Below are 21843 nucleotides of genomic sequence, written 5' to 3' on the forward strand. Positions count from 1 at the left end.
CGTGCCCTCCAACTCGCTCCATCATCCTTTCTCTGACTCAATTGGAAATAAATATTATTTCTCCGAGAATGATAACAAATGGGGTGTGTAGGACCTTTGGTAATACGAACAATGTTTTTTTTTCTCTTCATATGGAATTTTATTTTGTAATTTTTACAAACTTCCTCACAAAAGATTTTCGTAACTAATACATTTTTTTTAGAGAAATGAGTTTATTTCTTTCCGTTCAATGGCCTTAATTTGACCTTAACATTGATATTTGCACCTTAATTGCAAATATCAATATAAGATTATGAAGAAATTAAATTAAAATCTCGTTTTTCGCATCTTCTTTTTCACCTTCAAACATTTTTTTTTGTATAAACCCGTTTATCTCAAAGAATATTTGAATATTTAATTAAGTTTTGAATTTCGTTGCGCACAGCTTAATGGAAAGTTTTTTTTGTGTTAGTTTCTTGTGAACTTTGTGAGTGAGAAAATGAATAAATCGCACGGAGGAAGTCAAAAGTTATGTGAAGAAAAATTCTATCCAAAGTATGATGAAGGGATTTGGTTGCGTTCGTGTGAAGAAGAAATTCTCGATCCGATTGAAGGGAAAATTTCCGGAATAATTCCTTTGTGGCTCAAGGGGAGTCTTCTGCGGAATGGCCCAGGGAAGGAGGCTTTTGGAAGCGATCACTTTCAGCATCTCTTTGATCAGTCAGCCATCCTCCATCGATTTACCATTGAGAGTGGTTCAGTACGGTATCAGTGTCGTTTCTTGCAGACAGAGACCTTCTGCAGGAATTCCTCATCTAAGAGAATCATTGTCACGGAATTCGGGACGAGTGGTGCAAATGATCCTTGCAGGACGATATTTGCAAAAATGGCCTCTGTATTTAATCTCGGAGAAAGTTCCTCAGACAATGCCGTTGTGTCCATATACCCACTTGGTGATGAACTTTTTGCCTTCGGAGAGTGTCCAGCGATCTTTAGTATTGACCCAGAAAGTCTCAAGGCAAAGGAGAGAATTAATTTAAATGAAGATTTTGGGATAGTTCATCACACCTCACACCCACATATCCTTCCCGATGGCACAGCCTTCAACTTGGGGACAATTGCAACGGCTTTTGGACCCAAATACTGTATCATCCGCTTTCCAGAGCAAAGAACATTCACAGATGCCAAAATTGTGGCTACTCTGCCTGTTCAGAGGAAGCTCCATCCAAGTTATATGCACACATTTGGCATCACAGAGAACTTTTTTGTTCTCGTGGAGCAGCCTTGGGTGATTTCGACTTGTAGACTAGCAAAGGCTTCTTGGAAGAACAGTCCAGTTGTGGAGGCGATGAAGTGGTTTGGTGGACGTATGACTAAAATTAGGCTCTTGTCCAGGAAATCAGGTGAAGTAAAAAGATTTTTTTTAAAGATGTTCGAAGTTTCTTCTTCATTTTTCCTTTGGTTGTTTTTCATTAGTTTTAGTGGAACCTAGGGTAAAATAGTGAATTTTTGGGAGATAATATTTCCTGAGTTCTGTGGAAATATTTGAGTTTTCCCATGACGACTATTTCATAGGAAATTTTCCAGGCTACAACTTTGTCTCAGACGATTTCTCTCTATCTCAGCGGGAAAATGCTTTTTCAGGTCATTTTCCAAACCCTTCCACATTTGCCTATTCCAAAAATCCTGGGGTAAAATGGTGAATTGCGTTTTTTGTTCCCTAATCTTAATTTAATGAAATTATTTTAGCAAGGCACAATAATATCTATTGAGAATGAGAGATTTATGTAACAATTAAAACTTTTTTTTAATAAAAAAAATACAAAAAAAATAAAAATAATGTTGAATTTAAGAAATTTTCTTTTTTTATTTTAGCTGTGATTCTTTCGAAGAAAAGAATAGCACAGCTTCTGTGTACCACCTAAAATGCAATGTTGTTCGATCGGGCTCAAACTTGGTATGAGCACGAATTAGAGACCCCACATTCCGAAAAACGTATGCTCCAAAAAACTTTTCCGGCCGTCCGGCCGGCCGTCCGTCCGTCGTATAAGGCTTAATAACAAGAGAACGGTAATAGATAGAGACTTGGGGTCAACGGCAAAGTTCAAATGTTTGGTGGAAGACATCCGATTATGAGGTCAAATCCACCCCCCCACCCTTCCGTCCGCCATTTTGGAACACCCCTAAATTTTGTTTTCACTATATCTCAGCGCCTGTAATAGCTAAAAATCTGAAATTTTGATATGTTGTAGGGGCCATCAAGACCTTTCCAACGATACCTCATTTTCGAAAATCGGTCAAGCCGTTTAGTCAATATGGCCGCCACAATTTTTCATCGAAAATCGGCCATAACTCGAGAACGGCTTGACCGATTTTGATCAACTCAAGCTCAAATGAAAGCTCTCAGCAAGCCCTACAACTTTCTAAAACATCCAAAGTTTCAAAAGCGACCGCTAGAGGGCCAAAAATCAAAAACAAAATTTTCGATTAGTTTTCGATGAATATCTCGAAAACTGTACGATAGATTTGGATGAAATTTCAGTATGTAATAGTTGACTATATTATCTAGCTCCATGCCAAAAATGAAAAAAATCTATGTCGCCGTTCTCGAGATATAGCCTTCCAAAGTTGGCATGTCATATCTCGGGTTCTACAAGTCCGATTTTAATCAACTCAAATGCAAATGAAAGGTTTCGTGAAGCCCTACAAATATCTAGAACATTGCAATTTTGAGAAATGACCGCAAGAGGCGCTAAAGTCAATATTTTGCATATCCAAAATTTTTAAGTTTAAATATCTCAAAAACTGTACTATGCATTTCGTTAAAATTTCAGTATGTTATAGCTGAGGTCAATACCTTTCCAACAACAGGTTATTTAAGAAAATCTATGGAGCCGTTCAGGAGATATATTGGTTTTAATTTTTATTTAATTAATACGCAAATTCTTAGGCGCCCCGCTTCGCGGGGCGCCTTATATATAAGGTATATAAATATAAATGCAGAGTAAAATATAACGGTAAAATATAAATATATGTATATAGTTGCATGTTTAATTAGTACGCTAACTATTTGGCGCCCCGCGAAGCGGGGCGCCTTATATATAAGGTATATATAAATATAATATAAATAATATAAATAAATGTAAATGCAAAGTAAAATATAACGGTAAAATATAAATATATATAGCTACATGGTACAGATTAAGGAGAAAAGGGAATGTACATGGTAAGTTTCACTTACGGGCTGTGATTCTTCCTTCAGAGGCCAAGTTAAATATATTTAAATGCAAAGTCTAATAGATAGCTGCAGAGTATGGATTAATCAGAAAAGGGAATGTACTGGTAAGTTTCACTTACGGGCTGTGATTCTTCCTTCAGTGATCAGTCTAAGTGTGATATTTGATATAAGTTTGGTGGTGCAAACTCTGGGGAAGGATGACTCGCGCCACGAATCACAGCCAATGCGCGAGTTAGCCTTCCCCCATTTTTACTGTTTTCAGATTGTCCTCGATACACATTCCAAAACATCCTGCTAACGAAACCAATAACACCAGACATGGATGAAGCGTCAAATATGAGTTCGGTGATTTCTGATCAAACCCCGATGGTTAAGACAGATGCAATTCCCGTGGAGTCTGATGTATTGGGAATGGAGAAGGAGAATCATCCGGAAAATGATATGAGAACCCCCGAGGTGAGTCTTTTATTATTATTTTCAATGATATCATTGGTGGAAGGTCCTTAAGTACCAACACCTTCAGTGTAAAATTGAACCAGTAAGATCACGTAGGTGGTCATAGCTGAGATCATTGAGTAGAGAAGTGTGTGATCCACGTTAAACATCCCACAAACTCTGAATGGGCTCCTTTCGTGGAGGATTTGTAGAGAAAAGTCAGTTATGCTCCCCTTGAGGCGCTCATCTATCCTGTAAACTGGACAGTTGTGGAGGGTTTTTCCTGCAATTGCCAACTAAAAGAGATTTATTTCGGTTATTTTGTGGTCATAACATGTCCTTTGAAGAGTAAGGATTTTTTTAGGTTACAATTCATTAATAAAAAATAAAAGAAAATTAAATAAAAGGACTTAGAGTTTATTGAAATTATCCTTTTACTAAAGGATTACGTTACGTTACGTTAAATGGGGTCCGGAGACTTTCAGCTCCTGTGCACTGCGGCCCATGTGGGCCTATTGTGCATCCCCTTGATTAGTGTTGGATATTGAGGCGTTTAATAAATTTGTCGACCTCAATTGGAGTAATGCTTTTTGGGAGAGGCAATTTGCAGGTGCTTGTGCCCAAATGCAGCCTCCTAGAGTGGACCAAGGCGTCACACTGGCAGAGAAGATGTTCGGCAGTTTCCACCTCGGAATTGCAGAATCTGCAGACGTCAGTGTCGGACCTGCCGAATTTTTTAAGCATGTAGTTCAGAGGGCCATGGCCCGTTGCGAACCATGCGTAAGTTCTTAGCAACGGTTTGCTCAGATTAATTATTTCAGGGTGTTTTGGTAGGCTCGTTCCGAAGAACTTTTTAGCCTGTTTCATCCCCTTAGAGGTATTCCAGTGGTGTGTTCTACATTCGAACTCCCATTCCCGGATACGACTTACTAAAGGATTAAGGACTTAAAGTTTATTTAAGTATTTAAAGTTTATTGAAATTATTCTCTTAAAAAACGAAAAAAAAATTCTCTTTGAGTTTTTAGGGTTTTTAGTGATTTTTTTAGTGAGGAAAATGGAGATTTGTTTTAGCTGTGTTTCTTTCAGACACAGCTTTTGTGTACCGAGCAAAATCGAAAGTCGTCAGATCGGGCTCAAACTTGGGATGAGCACGAATTAGGGTCCCCACATTCCAAAAAACGTATGCGCCAAAAAAATTTTTTTCCGGCCGGCCGTCCGTCCGTCCGGCCGTCCGGAATCAATCGCTAAATTGCGAGAGAACGGTGATAGATAGAGACTTGCGGTAAACGGCAAAGTTTAAATATCGACTGGAAGACATCCGATTATGATGTCAAATTTTACCCCCCACCCCTCCGTCCGCCATTTTGAATAACCTCAAAATTTTGTTTTGCCTATATCTCAGCCCCTGTAATAGCTAAAAATCTGAAATTTTGATATGTTGTAGGGGCCATCAAGAGCTTTCCAACGATACTTCATTTTCGAAAATCGGTCAAGCCGTTTAGTCAATATGGCCGCCACAATTTTTCATCGAAAATCGACCATAACTCGAAAACGGCTTGACCGATTTTGATCAACCCGGGGTCAAATGAAAGATCTCAACAAACCCTACAACTCTCTAGAACATCCGAAGTTTCAAAAGTGACCGCTAGGGGGCCAAAAATCAAAAACAAAATTTTCGATGAGTTTTCGATGAATATCTCGAAAACGACGACATAAATTTTTTTCATTTTTTGATATGTTGTAGCTGACCATATTATCTAGCTTCATGCCAAAAATTAAGAAAATCTATGGATCCGTTCTCGAGATATAGCCTTCCAAAGTTGGCATGTCATATCTCGGGTTCTACAAGTCCGATTTTGATCAACTCAAGTGCAAATGAAAGGTTTCATGAAACCCTACAAATGTCTAGAACATTGCAACTTCGAGAACTGACCGCAAGAGGCGCTAAAGTCAAAAACAAAGTTTTCGAAAATTTCGAACTCGAATTTTTCTAATATGGCGACATAAATTTTTTTCATTTTTCGATATGTTATAGCTGACTTCAAGACCTTTCAAACAAAAAAAAATTATGAAAATCTATGGATCCGTTCTCGAGATATGGGCTTCTAAAGATTTCTTAGGGTATGACTTTTCAACTTTTCCCGACTTTGCGCGTATTTAAATTAATTTGCGTTTTAGTTTGCTCTCACAAAATTGGTACACTGAAAGAAACACAGCTCCCGTAAGCTTGGTCAGCTTACCAGTATTTTTTTTACTTTCCATTGAAAATTCCTTCACAGGAAAACTCCACAAAACCTTCTACGCTGAAGCGTTCGCCTTCTTCCACATAATAAACTCCTTTGAAGAAGAGGATCACTTAATCATTGATATCTGTTGCTATGATAATCCAGACATTCTCAATGGATTGTTCATGGATAGTTTGCGTGGTATGCAGACCAATCCAAACTACAGTTCAATGTTCAAAAGCAAATGCCTGAGATTTGTTCTTCCTCTCAAGCTCGACACATCCTGTAAATCTTCAGGATCTTCAAAATACCGTAAAAGGGAAAGAACAAATCTCGTAACTCTCCATGGAAGCTCAGCTAGAGCATGGATACAGGAGAATGGAAGAATCTTCTGCATTCCCGAAGAGCTTTGCAAAATACCTTGTGATCTGCCGAGAATAAATTATGAGAAATTTTCTGGGAAGCCTTATCGCTATTATTATGCCCTTGGGCAGGATTTTTGTGATCCTGGAAAGGTAAAAGTTACAAGTTCTGACTAGAAAATATCAATATTTAGTTAATTATTAAATTTTTTATTCTTTTTCTTCAGTTAATTAAAGTTGACGTTAAAACCAAGACGTGGATCACGTGGAATGAAGAAAATACCTTCCCAGGTGAACCAGTCTTTGTGGAAGCTCCAAATCCCACCTCAGAGGATGACGGAGTGATTCTATCAGTGCTACTTTGGGGCTCTAAACAGGAGAATCGTGTTGGTCTTCTCATTCTCTGTGCCAAGACGTTCAAAGAATTAGGACGGTGTGAATTTTCCACCCCAGGCCCTGTGCCGAAGTGCTTCCACGGATGGTTTGCACTGTCGGAAAAATGAGGATTATGATAAAGGAGTTTATTCGTTTCTATACGAGAAATTTCTTCATTTGAGGAAGTAATCGAGACAAGCCTAATTTTGCAGAAGATACCAAAAAATAATAAATTGGGAATCGTCAAAGAAACTTTTTATTTTTCACTGGGATTAGCAATGAAAAGATAACAAAAAATTACCCAAAAATACAATCAATGACGTTATAATTGTGTCTTTTCAAGTGTCTTTTGTTATTCCTTTCAATGAATAAAGCACTTGTGCTAATGTTTCGTAGATTATTTTTGACGAGATATTTTAAAAATAATTGAAGTTATAAATTAAAAGAAATAAAAATCACAATTATGACGTCATTTTTTGAATTTTGGGTAAATCCTTATTGAAATTCTTCCCAGCAATTTCGAGTGAAAAATTGGTAGTCTCTAACGATTTATTATTCGTTTTCTTTGAATTTTCCACAAGATAACGCGAATCTGGATCGTTTTTTTTTCAAATGAATAATTTTCCCTTACAAAACGGATAAACTCCTTTCAATTAAATATGAAAATATATGCAAGGATATAAATAAAAATGTACTGGTAAGCTGACCAAGCTTACGGGAGCTGTGTTTCTTTCAGTGTACCAATTTTGTGAGAGCAAACTAGAACGCGAATCAGTTTAAATACGTGCAAAGTCGGGAAAAGTAGAAAAGTCATACCCTAAGAAATCTTTAGAAGGCCATATCTCGAGAACGGATCCATAGATTTTCGTAAATTTTTTTTGTTTGAAAGGTCTTGAAGTCAGCTATAAAATATCGAAAAATGAAGAAAATTTATGTCGCCATTTTCGAAAAATTCGAGTTCGAAATTTTCGAAAACTTTGTTTACGATTTTAGCGCCTCTTGCGGTCATTTCTCGAAGTTGCAATGTTCTAGACATTTGTAGGGTTTCTCGAAACCTTTCATTTGCGCTTGAGTTGATCAAGATCGGACTTGTAGAACCCGAGATATGACATGCCAACTTTGGAAGGCTATATCTCGAGAACGGATCCATAGATTTTCTTCATTTTTGGCATGAAGGTAGATAATATGGTCAGCTACAACATATCAAAAAATGAAAAAAATTATGTCGTCGTTTTCGAAATATTCATCGAACACTAATCGAAAATTTTGTTTTTGATTTTTGGCCCCCTAGCGGTCACTTTTGAAACTTCGGATGTTCTAGAGAGTTGTAGGGTTTGTTGAGATCTTTCATTTGACCCCGGGTTGATCAAAATCGGTCAAGCCGTTTTCGAGTTATGGTCGATTTTCGATGAAAAATTGTGGCGGCCATATTGACTAAACGGCTTGACCGATTTTCGAAAATGAGGTATCGTTGGAAAGCTCTTGATGGCCCCTACAACATATAAAAATTTCAGATTTTTAGCTATTACAAGGGCTGAGATATAAGCAAAACAAAATTTTGAGGTTATTCAAAATGGCGGACGGAGGGGTGGGGGGTAAAATTTGACGTCATAATCGGACGTCTTCCAGTCGACTTTTAAACTTTGCCGTTTACCGCAAGTCTCTATCTATTACCGTTCTCTTGCAATTTATGGTTGAACCACGGCGGACGGCCGGCCGGACAGCCGGAAAAAAATTTTTTTGGCGCATACGTTTTTTGGAATGTGGGGACCCTAATTCGTGCTCATCCCAAGTTTGAGCCCGATTTGACGACTTTCGATTTTGCTCGGTAGGTACACAAAAGCTGTGTCTGAAAGAAACACAGCTAATTAAATCCTTCATTCGTTTATTTGATTTTTGCATTCGTTAGCCCTCCTTCTGTATAAATTTTCTTCACTGATTTATTTTTCTTTTTTAGTTTTTCCCAAATCTTTCGGAGAGAATTTCCCTCGACCCACCCACTACTCCACCGTTCATTGTACCCACATGGTTGTGAAGAAAAACATGCGTGTGTCTTCTTTAAATTCAGCAACATAACTCCAAGAAGTGGGTTATGCAAATAGACGCGTGGTTGAGTGTCTCCCTCATGTTAATATTTGGGCTTTTCCGCCAATTTCCCCGTTTTTGGCATTTTTCGAGTATGTTTTTTGGCTTTTTCTGCTTCACAAAAAAAATGTTTGAGGGTTGTGTGTGTGCGTTGAAGCTCACCCCCTCTGCGGAGGGAGAGACTTACTCAATGACTCGAATTGTGTGGGTGGGTAGGGGTGGTGGTGTGTAATGTTCCCCAAGGCGCCCATTTAAACCGAAATGTTTATTGAATACAAAAGAGGAGAAGCACTTATTGACACCATGGAAATATTGAATTACGTTTGATGTATGACTTTTCTCTCCACCTCCATCCCCCTCTGAACCATCTCACATGAATTCTTCTTCTTTCTCTGCTGTTGTATGTACAGTACAGCAGCACTTGTGTCAGCTTCAGATTTCCCATGAGCAGGGGTCCCATAGAGAGCCCATGAGAAGTAGAGGAAGAAGAAGGAGGACGATCGTGTTGGTAAGAAGAGAATTTTCTCTGTCATATCAAATATTTTTGGCACAAGTGGGTACAAAATAATTCCCCTTTCATCCCTCTCAAAGCTGAGCATTTTTTCATCCCTCCAAAAGTGAATTTTATTGAAAAATTCAATGTGAAAATCTAAGCGGGGTTCTTCTCATCATTCCTCCAGGTCTCAAATAACAGAAATGATTTGATTTCTTTTTGTGAATATATAAGTTTGTAAAGTGAAATAATTTCACAGAATGGTAGCTAATTTAAATTAAACTTTTTCCCACAAAGCACAACATCTCCCTCACTCTTGGCAATGTTTTTTATTCATTTCTCATTAATTTTATCAAAAAATTGATGTTTTTTGGGGAACATTTGTATTTTTTTTTAACAAAGTTCGAATCCCAAAATTAATGCAACTTTTTTTTTGATGGAAAATCATTCCCCAATCAATGCCAGATAATAATTTTCACCATCCGAACCATCCCTGAAAATGAAGCAAAAAAAAGGAACGCAAAGTTGATGAGAAATCGAAAGGAGATTTTTTTCACGGTGCTTCGTCAAATTTTTCGAGTATTTTGCGAGGGTGGGAGGGTGGTGGGTAAAAGATAAATCAACAATTTGCACCCTTAGGGCGTGTAATTTTGTGGCCTAATTTTTTTTACGATGGCGGTAAGCTAGTGTGGGAAGGAGAGAGGAGTGGGATCTCCTTATTTATTGTGGGTGGCTACGGGATTAGCATTGATGCGTCTGCAGGTTTGGAGATATTGACACAAGATTAATTGAAGGATATCGCTTTGGGGGCTTGACTACATATAAATATATCTCACTGCTCGTATTTTTTTCTCCCACCTCCTCCCGCCAGCCTCCATCCACCCACCATCCGGGTAGTAAAAGGGATATGCCAGAAGGAAGGGATTGGGATAAATTCGCAACACACACATGTGATAAGGTGGGGGAGGATGGTGCGTGGCATGTGTCAATAATAGACACGTCCCCGTGGATACATCTTTCGGCAGACCTCTGTCAATTTCGCCTCTAAGTAATAAATCTCTCAATTGTTTCTCCGCCAGCATATAAGCCAAGCCAGCATATAGGCCCCCCAGCATAGCTCAAGCATAGAGCCCCTATATATGGATCAGGGGATGTGTGGCAGTTGAGAGTAAAGTGGCCAGGGCAGAGTGAGGTGAGAGATACCCGCCATTTGGCCAAACGCATCTGTGAAGAATTCCTTTCATCGACATTTTGCGAGATTAACTGACAAGGATAGTTGGAGATTTTTTTCTCCATCACTGAATCGTTCTCTCCATCCCACAATTTGAGCATATAGAGATAAAATCATCCCCCTATCGCCTCTATCCTTTAACATTGGATTTTTATCACAGAAAATTCTCCTCTCGCTCTTTGATAATTTATTGGGGTGCTTCACATCGTCACCAAGCCACTCTTTCTCCCTTCTTTTTTTTCATTCACCAGTCACAGAGTTCCGGACGTTCCGGAGGTTTGCCCATTGAGGTGAAAAAGTACGGCAATCAATTGATTTATTTATTCCTTTTCTCTCCTTTTTTTAAATTCTTTTTCTCTCTCTTTTTGAGTTTTTTTGTGCGTGATGAAATACGTTAATTGTGGACTTTTTTTTACAAATAAGGATACTTTTTTTTTAAAAAGATTTGGAGGATTATTACCTAGTTCATCAGATGTTGAAAAATTATTAAATATTGAAGATTTTTCAAAAAAAAAATTATGATATTAAATATCCTCTCAATTCAACACTAAAAACGAGATTTATTAAAATAAAAGAAAATTCAAGCATCCTGATAAGGCTTCCACCCTTGGATCTCAAAATATTCCCTCGCTGCCATTTACAATGCCACAAAAGGATTCTTGCAATTAATTTTCAAAGTGACCAAAGTGTATGGTCAGTGGACATTCCTCAGGAGCAATTTAGCAAGAAAAAAATCCCCTCAAAATGGCATTAAAAATTCCTCCGAAAGCAGCAAAATCAGCTCGTAAAGCTAACTGGATGGAAATTCTCCACATTTTCTTTCATTCCATTACAAGGATATAATTTGCAGGATATTTTGAAAGAAAATTTATGGTAAAAAATTAAATATTTTTAGTCTTACATATTTTGATAATTCTTTTACAAGTTTTTCTATCAATTTAAATTCTTTTTTGTTTAGTATAAAAAAATTCCTTTCTTTCTCCATTCATTGAGCTATCTGTAAGTAAACAATTTCAAGAAGAGTCTAAACCACGTGGGTGGGAATGCCCTTTTATTCGATTCTTTTCACCCAAATTCATCCCTCAAAAATGCGAAATGCAATAAACTTGAGGACACTATTAAGCCCAGATTACAAGGCTCTCATTTCGCCTTTTTTCTCTCTTCTCTTTTCATCTCCTTCCATCCCTTATCGGCCTCGTTTGTACATCTGACCCCACTGCTTGACATTTTCCAACCCCTCACATTATGCTTTTATTGCTTTCTCCCTCATCATTCCCGTTGAAATTTTTCATTTTTCGCGAGGTATTTTGTTAACCTCCCTCCCAAAGCTCCCTTGTACGTCTCTCATAGCGCCTTAGGGGGCTTGGTTGGGGCTACAATAACCCCCAAAAACACACAATCCGCTTATGTGTATTTAGTACTTTATAAATGCGCTGCTGGAAATACGATGAGATTGTGCAAGAAAGGAAAAAAAGTCACTAACAAAGATTACGCGTGGAATTTTGAAGAATTATGTGGTGGATCTCACAGGAAAACCCGAGGAAAAACCATCTCTCACAGTCTCTGAAGGTATTTTCACCTCAAATAACATTTTTTTCTCAGTATTTATTTCTTAAAACCTTTAATCTCTACTTTCAGGAGGAAATTTATTTTTCAATTTCATTTTTTAGTTGTTTTCTCTATTAATTTTTAATCATCTAATCGGATGGAATTTGCAAGGAAGATTAGGAAGAAAATAAGCTTTGGAAGCTTTTGATGAGCTTTATTTAGCTGCTTGGTGGTTGATGGAATAATGAAAAATTATTAAATAATTTTAACAAGTATTCTAAAAGAGTTTTCTATTTTTCTTTAATATTTCGAGACTTTTTTTTTAATTTTCCGTAATTGATTTTGAATTGTCTCAATTTTTTCTGCGAATTTTCTTAAATTCTATTTGAATTCAATTCAAACAAATATTTTCGATTATTCTGAATACTTTTCTTTAAAAAAGAAACTAAAATATAAAACTCCGAAAATTCCTCTATTTTTTAAGACTTGTGCCATTACACTGTAATTCAAATTTTAGTTATCATTCATTACTAAAACTGGCACAGACGGAACTTTAGTAAAGAATTTTAGTAAGGAAATTTTTATACTAAATTTTTAGTATTTGCTCAAAACGAAAAAATGAGTTATGACTATTAAAATGTTTTACGTCTGTATACTACAAAAGTTCAGAAATGCTAACAGAGACTTTCGTTGACATAACTACTAGTTATAATTTTTTGGATTAAGGCAAAATAACTAAAATTTTCTGTTATAATTACTAAAAATTTTAGTAAATAATTCATTGACACTACAGAATTTAGTAGCAGTTTACTAAAATTTTGCATGACAGTGTAGGTAGGTATGATCACTTTTTAAATAAATTTTTCGTCTCATTTACTAATTTTTCCTCTTGTAAAAAAAATCGTGGAAAATTCTTTGAGAAATTCTTTTTTTTCTCTATCAATCAACCATCATTCTCGTCCTTTTTTTTATTCTTTTATTCTTTCGATTCCTTCCAACCATACGAAGCGAAAAAAAAACGTTACAAAGCCCAAATTACAGAACCCAGGCAAAGCGTCTCTGGTATGTTCTACTAAAGCGTTCTAATCCATGATGGAGAGGCGAAAAGGCGGGGATCAATTGAATGGGGCGAATGCAGCATTTGTGACATTTCAATTAAATTGCAATTCTTGACTTTGATCTCATGTGGATTGCATTGATTGCATTGCGTGCCTATGCTGGACGTTTCGTCTGGATGTCCTAACCGATGCTTTTGTGTGTGCGGATGACCCAACCCCACGTGCAATTAGTTACAAGTTCAGCAGCAAAAAGATCTGTGCGGTGACGGACCGTGAGACAAATCACGACGACGACCAATGTGAATGCCAACAAAAGCGGGGGTGGAATTGTACCCATGAGTCACGTAAATTGGGTTCAACCTGCCAAGCTAAAAAAAGGTTTGACGTGTATTTGTGTGCAATCCACCAAAGTTCTCTCCAATTAATTCTTTTCTATCCACCCCCTGTCCCACATGGCTGTTTTTTGAAACTCTATTTTTCCCGCTCTTCTTTTTTGAGCTTCATTTTGGGCGATTCGTTAAAATTTTGCGCAATATATGAGAAGTGGAAAAGAAAGAAAATCCTCACGATCTGTTGATCCAACTCCTCACTTTCACTTCAATCCTATATTTGAGCTGAGATAATATTGAACAATGCGCGCAGTGTGAGGGGTTGTGCAAATTACCCTCTGTGCATATGCCATGGGCAAATAAACTTCTCTCCACCCGCACTTTACATTCAAATTGAACTTATGGCATGACTCCGATGCTACCTACAATGTTGGAGTTATGCTAAAGAAGAATTTAAAGAATATTTGCAAAAGAAGGAATTTTTTAAAGGAATTTTCATTTCAAATTAAGAGATTGAAAAAAGTCTTAAAATAGAAGAAATTAAGCTTTTATTTAAAAATTAAATAGCCAACTTGCTTATCCATTAAACCTTCTACTACACCCCTAAATTTTCTTTATACAAACCCACAACAACTTGAAGAAATAATTCGGAATAAATATTAAATATTCGCTTAAATATCAATTAAGCAATAATGCTTCTAATTTTTTCAGTAAATTTTAATATTTTAGTTCTTGATCTTAGAACCTTAATTGCAGCAAGGGGGTATTTATCTGAAGGAAATTAATTGAATCTTCGGAACTGTCTGGATTCAGACTCAAAATTGCGCAGATTGAGAAGCAGAAGTCTAAAAATATTTAATTGAAGCTTGATAGGAATAAAATCAACTCTAAAAGTAGTAACTTTAACCCAAAAAAATACTAAATTATAGCTCAAGAATTTTTTTAGAGACAATTTTACGCGTGATTTGTATGATTTTTATTTTTTTTAAATAATATTAAAAATTAAGGATGTGTTGTTGAATTCAAAATAGTTCTTCAACCAAAAAAATAATAATTAGACCGAACTACACATATAGTTCTAAACAGGCTTAGTTTAAGCCTGAAAAGTAGTAAATTTTAGCCCTAAAAGTATTAAAAATTCAATACGAGAAAAGCTTTTTGATTATCAGTTCTGAAAAGCTCAGATTGCAGAATAAAGCCAAAAAAGTACTAAATTTAAGGTTTAAATTTCAGCCTCAAATACAAACTGAAAAATTGCTAAATTTAAGCTTTAAAAGTAGGTACTAAATTTAAGCCTCAAAAGTACTAATTTTAAGAAGTAATTATTTTAAAAAGTGCTAAATCCAAACGTAGAAAAATTCAGGAATTTTCAAAACCTAAACCTGAATAGGACTAAATTCAAGCCTAAAAGATACTAAATCTGAGCCTAAGGGAATACTAAATTCTTGTCTAAAAAGTATCAAATCAAGCCGAAAAGTAGTTAAGCTAATTTTTCTTTTCAATTTTCACTCATTAACAAGCTCAAATTGAAGAGTAAAGGCATGAAAAATAATAAATTCATAACGAAATGTGCTAAATTCAAGCCTATAAAGTTCTAAATTTAAGCTTGAAACGTATAAAGTTCTTGAAATATGCAAAGAGTTTTTAGACTCTTTCTCTAACCGAATTAATTCGAATTTTTCTCAAATTTAACAAAGAAAATGCAAATCTCAATTAATTTACATTGGATGTAATTGAAAAAAAAGTTTTTTTTAGGTGGCTTAGGGAAGGCTTAGGTGCAAGGTTATTTTGAAAATAGATAGCACGCAGGTACATCCCAATGGCGAAGAGTAATCACACCTTGTTTTTACTGCTGTGTGACGTTAAATTAATAATTCACCTGACTTTTCTCCACCCATACTCCTCCACACACCTCAAGCTATCGGATAAATCTTTACACACACACAGGTTGTAAAAATTCTCCCTTCCGGTGGGACATTCTACATATATTGCCGTGCAAAAGCTCCCCATGTAAGGCGTGCTGTATCGTTTTAATCTGCCGCTCTGTGGATCCCATTTGCGGGCTATAAAATAAAGTGTTAATTTTTCTTTCTCATTTTTTTTTGCATCACACTGAATGAGCTTGAGGAGATTTCCTGGTAAATTCCAGGAAAGCTCACACAGATTCAGTTTCCACATCCTTCTATGTGCAGAAGAGATTCATTTGTGAGCTCCCAACAAAGCCAGAAAAAAGCGGGAGCTTTTTGGGAGCTTTCCCAGATAGATATTGTCCTCCTGCATGTCCTGTCCATCGACAAAATGAGCCAAAGAAGAGTATAGTGATGGTGTAGCCTTTAGTAGAATGTCGTGAGGCATAATAAATAGGAAGTCAATCCCATCCATATTAGTTTTCTTTGCAACCTCCCACCCCGGAACAACACACACACAATATTGTTCCTCTCAGGGTATCCTGTCTCCATGCGGGGGTGTGGGAGCTAAATTAGTATACACATTGGAGGATTTTCCCTTCTTCTTCCACACACGGAGCTCATTTCGTGCGGCAGGATGTGCTTCTTCATTCAATAAACTACATACACTACATCACCACACTCTTCCACCCCCGCACACACAGAGGTCCCCCCACATACATCGTACCTCTTGTGTTTGGCATTGTTTGTGGGTGAAAATAAAAGGAAATTACGTCTTCTGCGGGGGAAAGGGGGTGGAGAGCTTTTTGTCAAGGAGAAAGAGACGAAAAGTTCTGCGGAGCGTGTAAATACCTCGAGAGATCGGAAATTCATTAAAAAGTAATTCATTCAGCTCTTCAGCACTTTCTCATTCTCTTCTCTCTCTCCAAAGTAATATTTACATGGCTTTATGGCATTACCATGTGGAAAAGGCGACTCTATTCTGTGTCTTATAAACGATATATGTATGTTGCTGTACCACATGTTTATACATATGTATATAATTTTGATGAATGAGAATTTACAGGAAAAAGCATGAAGAGTATGTAGGTAGTTTGCAGCTATTATATTTATTCTGTGTGTGTGCAAATTAATGAGATTTCTTGTAGATTTTGCATAGTTTTTAATGAAAAATAAAGAAAAGAATATTTCCTCTCTGAACTCAATGGAAATTTCCAATGACTCCAGTTTGAAAAGAGATTCAGCCAGGAGTTTTAACGTTTTCAGTTTGATACTCTAAGTGGAATCTGACAGAATTTAATATTTTCAAAATTGAGCTTTTGGGTCAGCGCATGACCCAATGGACCTTAAAGGGTTAAAGAATAAAACAAATTTAAACAGCCTCAAATTCGAACTGAAAACTTTTTGTTGGTATAGAATAAATCCTTCCGATTGCCTCAGCCAAGGGACGATTCCCAAACAAAGACACAATTGACCACTGAGGAAGACGCTCAGAAGCGTCGAAAGCTTTGGCCCTAAAATTAAAAGGAAGAGTTTGAGTTGACCTACCGTCCCTTGGCGAACGCAATCGGAAGGATTTATCCTATACCAACAAAAAGATTTCAGTTTGAATTCGAGGCTGAAATTTAAATTTGTTTTACTCTTTAATTTAATACTTTTAAAGATTTTTAGTACTATTTTCTTCTATTTTCTGACGTATTGATTTTGTTGATAGAGCTTCCGGTGTTCGTCAGAGGAAAATTCCCGCTCACCCAAGGAAAAGCCGCAATTTATGCCAAACCTTTCGAGCCTAGTGGCTCTTTAGGCCAGTAGAATTAGCGGAAAATGACCCCAAACTTTTAAATAAATTCGGCCTAGCCAAATTTTGCACCATTTGATTCATAAAAATATAAGAATTTTTTTAATATTTACGTGCATGCTCTGAAACGTATGCTCATTTCAGAAAATGCGTTTGAAAAATTTTTCATACATTTTTCCATAGAAGCCATCGAAGCCATTGAACGAACATGCGACGTCGCTGAACTTCGTGTTCCGAAAAAGTATGATTTGACAGTTGAAAATTTTCGAGTAAATATTTTCATTTTTGTGGGGATTTTTTTTTTGTGAATTTTGTGAAATAATGTGTGTTTACTTATTATTTCTGCATTATCTCATGTAGGAAGTACTTTTTTTAATCCTCTTTATAATTTGTTGAGTGGAAATTGTAAAACTATAGTATTTTATGTGGTTTGTGTGAGCAATTTCTTGGAACCTCCCAGTGACGTCACTTGTTCGTTCAATGGCTTAAGGCTTCTATGGGAAAATGTATGGGAATATTTAAATGCATTTTCTGAAACGAGCATAAGTTTTAGAGCACTCAAGTAAGTATAAAAAGGTTTCTTATAATTCTTTGAATCAAATGGTGCAAAATTTGGCTAGGCCGACTTTATTTAAAAGTTATTTTACTTTTCAGCTGGCCTACTTCTTCAGTGGTCTTGCTTATCGTTTTTTTGGGATTGTCCTCCTCTCTCAATGTTCCACACACTCATTAGGGTTTTCCGCAGAATTTTCCGTTCCAATTTTTGATTTTTCTTTTTTCTTCAGTCTTAAATCAAAAATTGGAAAGGATTGCTGCTTTTCCTTGGGTGAGCGGGAATTTTCCTCTGACGAACACCGAAAGCTCTATCAACGTTTTTAGTACTTTTTAGTCGTAAACACTCTATCTTTTTAAATTCAGTAGAATCAACAAAATCGTTTTAAAATTATTTTTATAATGAAAATCATACAAATCACCCCTAAAAATATCTCTGAAAAATCTTCTCCCAAATTTTTATTCTCGCACAGAGCTTTGAGAGAGAGAGAGAGAGAGAGAGAGAAATGAAGCAGACTACAGAAGCTCTTATCAACCAAACGCAACGAGGATATATAGCGAGGAGGCCCCTTAATTAATTATGTGCAAAAGAACAAGGCAATTTGGTTCGAAGGGGGCGAATCGATATGTGCCTGAATTGAAAATGAAATTCCATCCCTGGGAGATATCCAATAGCCAGTGAGAGAGAGAAATCCAATTAGGAACTTTTTTTTCTGTTCATCTCTCGTCCGTTCCTAATAATACAAACCTAAACAAGGGGACACATCATTGGAGAGGAAGATGAAAAAAAAGGACCCCGTGTGAGGATCCGGAAAATTCATATGATTTTTTATTACTTATGCCAGGGGCGGTGTTCTTTTTTTTGCTTCTTCTTCTTTTTCTTTTCTCTCTATGAGCTGGATGGGCTGTTGTTGGTGGGGGGGGGGGATGAAGGTGGGTGTGTGGAAATGAAAGAGATTGAGTTTAGTAACAAAGATTCAGAAACTTTACCGAAGAAGAGCCTCAGGCGTGGACTCTCTGCCAGAGTACTACACTTCGTCCTCTTCATATATGGTGATGGGGAGCTGTTGTAAGGGGGATGGGGGCAAAGTAGAGAGAGAGAGCCCCAGCATGTGATGGTGATGACTGTGACGTCTACAGCGATATATGGGATGTGACGTGTTTGCCAAAACACATTCAATTAAACAAAATCGTTTCCATCATCAATATGTTTGCGTGGTGATGGTGTATCTGTTGGGTGTGGACGACGAACGGATATAGTTGCGAGAAAGGAATATTATTCACCCCCGAGCCACCCCTAGCCCCCCCTCACATGTGTGTGTGTATGTGTGTGAAAGTAGCCCCAGGGATGAGAGTACCGAATGGACCATTTTGCCATGTTCCACACCACAAAACGTCCTCGCCTCCATCCGAGAAAGGACTTTATTCATTAGCAAGGAAACAACAGCACAGATCCAGCATAGAGTGCTGGATAGTGCTGAAGTCTGATTTCTTATTCATACATTGGAACTACATTTGTAATGACATTTTCCTGTGCTCTTTGGGGGGATATATAGTTAGTTTGATGCTATATATTATGTATGTATGTAATTGCTAGTGTTGCAGTATTTGATTTTATTCCCCAATATGTAGATTTATTATTATTACAAATTGTAATGGAGTGAGGAAAATAAAGGGTGTGAGCTCAATATTCATTAATAGTTGTTATTTGTTATTTAACTTGTGAGCTTTCTACTAAAAACCTAACAGAGGGAGGATGTTGGGTGTCATAAGACGTTTAAAAAAAATATTATAAAAAATAGAAAGAGAATTTAGAACTATCAAAAATTATGAACTATCAAAGAAATAAAAATTATTAAATTTAAATTTTTTTTTCAATTCGTTGCAATTATTTATTTATTTATTTATTGTTTAATGTCCTTGAACTGTCCCTGTCTCTGTAATTGTAGTTTGCTTTCCTAAAATGAAAAACAGATAAATTAGCCGAAGAAATCTACAGAATTTTTACAGAAATTTTCTGTAGATATTCAAAAAACTTAAGATGATAATTAACAGTTACAGGATTTATGTGGACACCGTGGCCATTTCGAGTTTTTAAAGCGTCATAGCTTAAAAAAAGTATTTGACCTATCGTGATATCACGTCTATACGTAGGGAATTTCAATTAAATTTAGTTAGGTGAAAGAAAATCTGGAAAATATTTTTCTTTTTAAAAGATAAATAAGATCAAAGTCGAAATTAAACGCGGAGGATGAAAATGGTCACCGTGGCCATTCAAATTCTCATAAATATTTGACAGCTTTTTGAGGTTATGTTTCCCCATATTTGTCAAATCAGTATCTCTTGTTATCTTTTCCACGATGAAAATCATTAGTGTGAACTCATTTTATTGTCGGAAGTAATCAGATAGTTTTTTAGAGAACTAAAGGAAAAGATTATTCAGGCGCATTAAGAAAATCTGAAAAAATGGTAGCAAAAAATTTGATTTGAAAGAGCAATTTTGCATTGATTCTTCGCAAATTTTCTTCATTATTAATTTTTTTGATAAATTATTTAGAAATTGAGTACAATAGTACTTCAAATGGATTAAGAATTAATCAAAATTTCGATCCTTATTCAATAAGCAAATATACAATAAACAAAACATTTAATATTTAGCTTTTTTATTATCTTGGACACGGTGACCACTTTGATCCTCCGCGTAGGTAAAAAGTGTTCAGTCCTCCAAGTGTTAAATATTTAAAATTATGAAATATCTACTAAATAAATCATTTTGAAAGTGAACGTATTTGTTGACAAATGTTAACTCAAATGGCTCTTATGGCTATTCAAAATGGTTCAATGTTGCCTGTTGATTTTAAGCTTGAATACTCACTTGAACCAATCAATGATTAAATCCCTCGTCCCCCTCAATCACGTTTACAAAAAAAAAAGAAAATAAATTCCATCCGCAAATTCACAGCAACTAAATTGTTCACAAAATGCCACCTCCCCTTAAAATTAATGGTGGACGCGCTGAATTAAACTCCAACGGACTGAAGTTTTACTTTTTTTAACGCGAGAACACCTCATAAAACCAATTACACTCATTAAGCCATGATGGCGCGGGAAAAAAAAGCGCGAATAGATTTTTTTGTTGTTGCTGTTGCTGGTTGTTCATCCACGGAAGGACTTCTCTGAAATTAAATGCAATTCATTTGGTAGCTCCCTCTCTCTCCCATTTTTCCCCGAATCCGTTGGGGGACACGCAAATCACCACACGATTTTATCAAATGGACCGAATGATTTCAAATTGACAGTGTGGCTGTACCAGCTGTGTAATTATTTTACGTTGGCCTTTTGTGCGGCATTTTCGCTTCGTTACATACTTTTTTATGGAGCCCCCATTCCCTTAAAAATTGGGGGTGGGTGGCGTTTTTTTTTCACGTCTCCTGGAAAGATAAAAGACGACGGACAGTGCGTGAACCCTTTTTATCGTGCGCGCGCGCCCAAAAAAACGTTCCCTTGAGACGCGATGGGCATTTTAAATAAGCAAAAGATGTCACTAAGCACGCCGTTTAGAGCTACTAGCTTCATGGGCTCCACGATGGAAGGAAGACACGTAATTAGCCTTTGTGTAAGGGGGTGCAAGAGTTATGATTAAACTGCTAAATCATCCCCTAAACCCTTTTCACATAGAATAAGTATTTATAATGTGAGAAAAAATCCCTCTAAAGGGAGTAAAATGTTGCAGAGAATTTCTATAGTGCTGAGATTTCATCATGGCGGCTCTATCGCTTCTCGAGAGCGTCCTTTGTGTGATGCCGGAGGTGCGATAAATTGGCGAACGTGGCAGGGTTTTTTTCTCACATTCTTTTTGCATATTTATCGTCACTTCAGAGCGTACCCATTTCACCCTTAAAAAGTGAGAGAGGGTATAATCTAAACCGCAAAAGTGTCAACAAATCGAATGGAATTGGCACCCACACAGCAGGTGGTTCAGGTGTGCGGTGGTGGTCACACAGCAAGAGGCACTCAATCGACAATTTGTATGCATTTTCCAACAAACTGCCATCATTGGAATTGATTTATGCGTATATTCTCACCACTCAAGTGCCCAATGAAATGCCACCGTATTTGAATGAATTATTGCACTCACCCGCAGGCTTTTATGGTTTCATCTATTTTTTACATTTTTTTTTGTCATAAAAAAGGCATTAAAATCCCTGAAAACCCATTTATTTGGTAA

General features: G+C 36.6%; 1 protein-coding gene across 1 annotated transcript; it reads left to right on the plus strand.

The window, feature by feature from the left end:
* Positions 1-430: 430 nt before the first annotated feature.
* Positions 431-7000, plus strand: LOC129796678 (carotenoid isomerooxygenase-like). Its single transcript, XM_055838801.1, has 3 exons — positions 431-1382; positions 5932-6392; positions 6467-7000. Exons 1-3 carry the CDS (start codon positions 479-481, stop codon positions 6740-6742), a joined length of 1641 nt encoding a protein of 546 aa, XP_055694776.1. The 5' UTR covers positions 431-478; the 3' UTR covers positions 6743-7000.
* Positions 7001-21843: the final 14843 nt, after the last annotated feature.

This window comes from Lutzomyia longipalpis, chromosome 4 (genome assembly GCF_024334085.1).
Source record: "Lutzomyia longipalpis isolate SR_M1_2022 chromosome 4, ASM2433408v1".
Classification (NCBI taxonomy): domain Eukaryota; kingdom Metazoa; phylum Arthropoda; class Insecta; order Diptera; family Psychodidae; genus Lutzomyia; species Lutzomyia longipalpis.

Bases quoted from the DNA above. Each gene is read 5' to 3' on its own strand.
- LOC129796678 (XM_055838801.1), top strand. From the start codon at position 479: ATGAATAAATCGCACGGAGGAAGTCAAAAGTTATGTGAAGAAAAATTC. The intron at 1,383-5,931 runs GTGAAGTAAAAA...ATTCCTTCACAG, and splicing joins GCTCTTGTCCAGGAAATCAG to GAAAACTCCACAAAACCTTC. The intron at 6,393-6,466 runs GTAAAAGTTACA...CTTTTTCTTCAG, and splicing joins ATTTTTGTGATCCTGGAAAG to TTAATTAAAGTTGACGTTAA.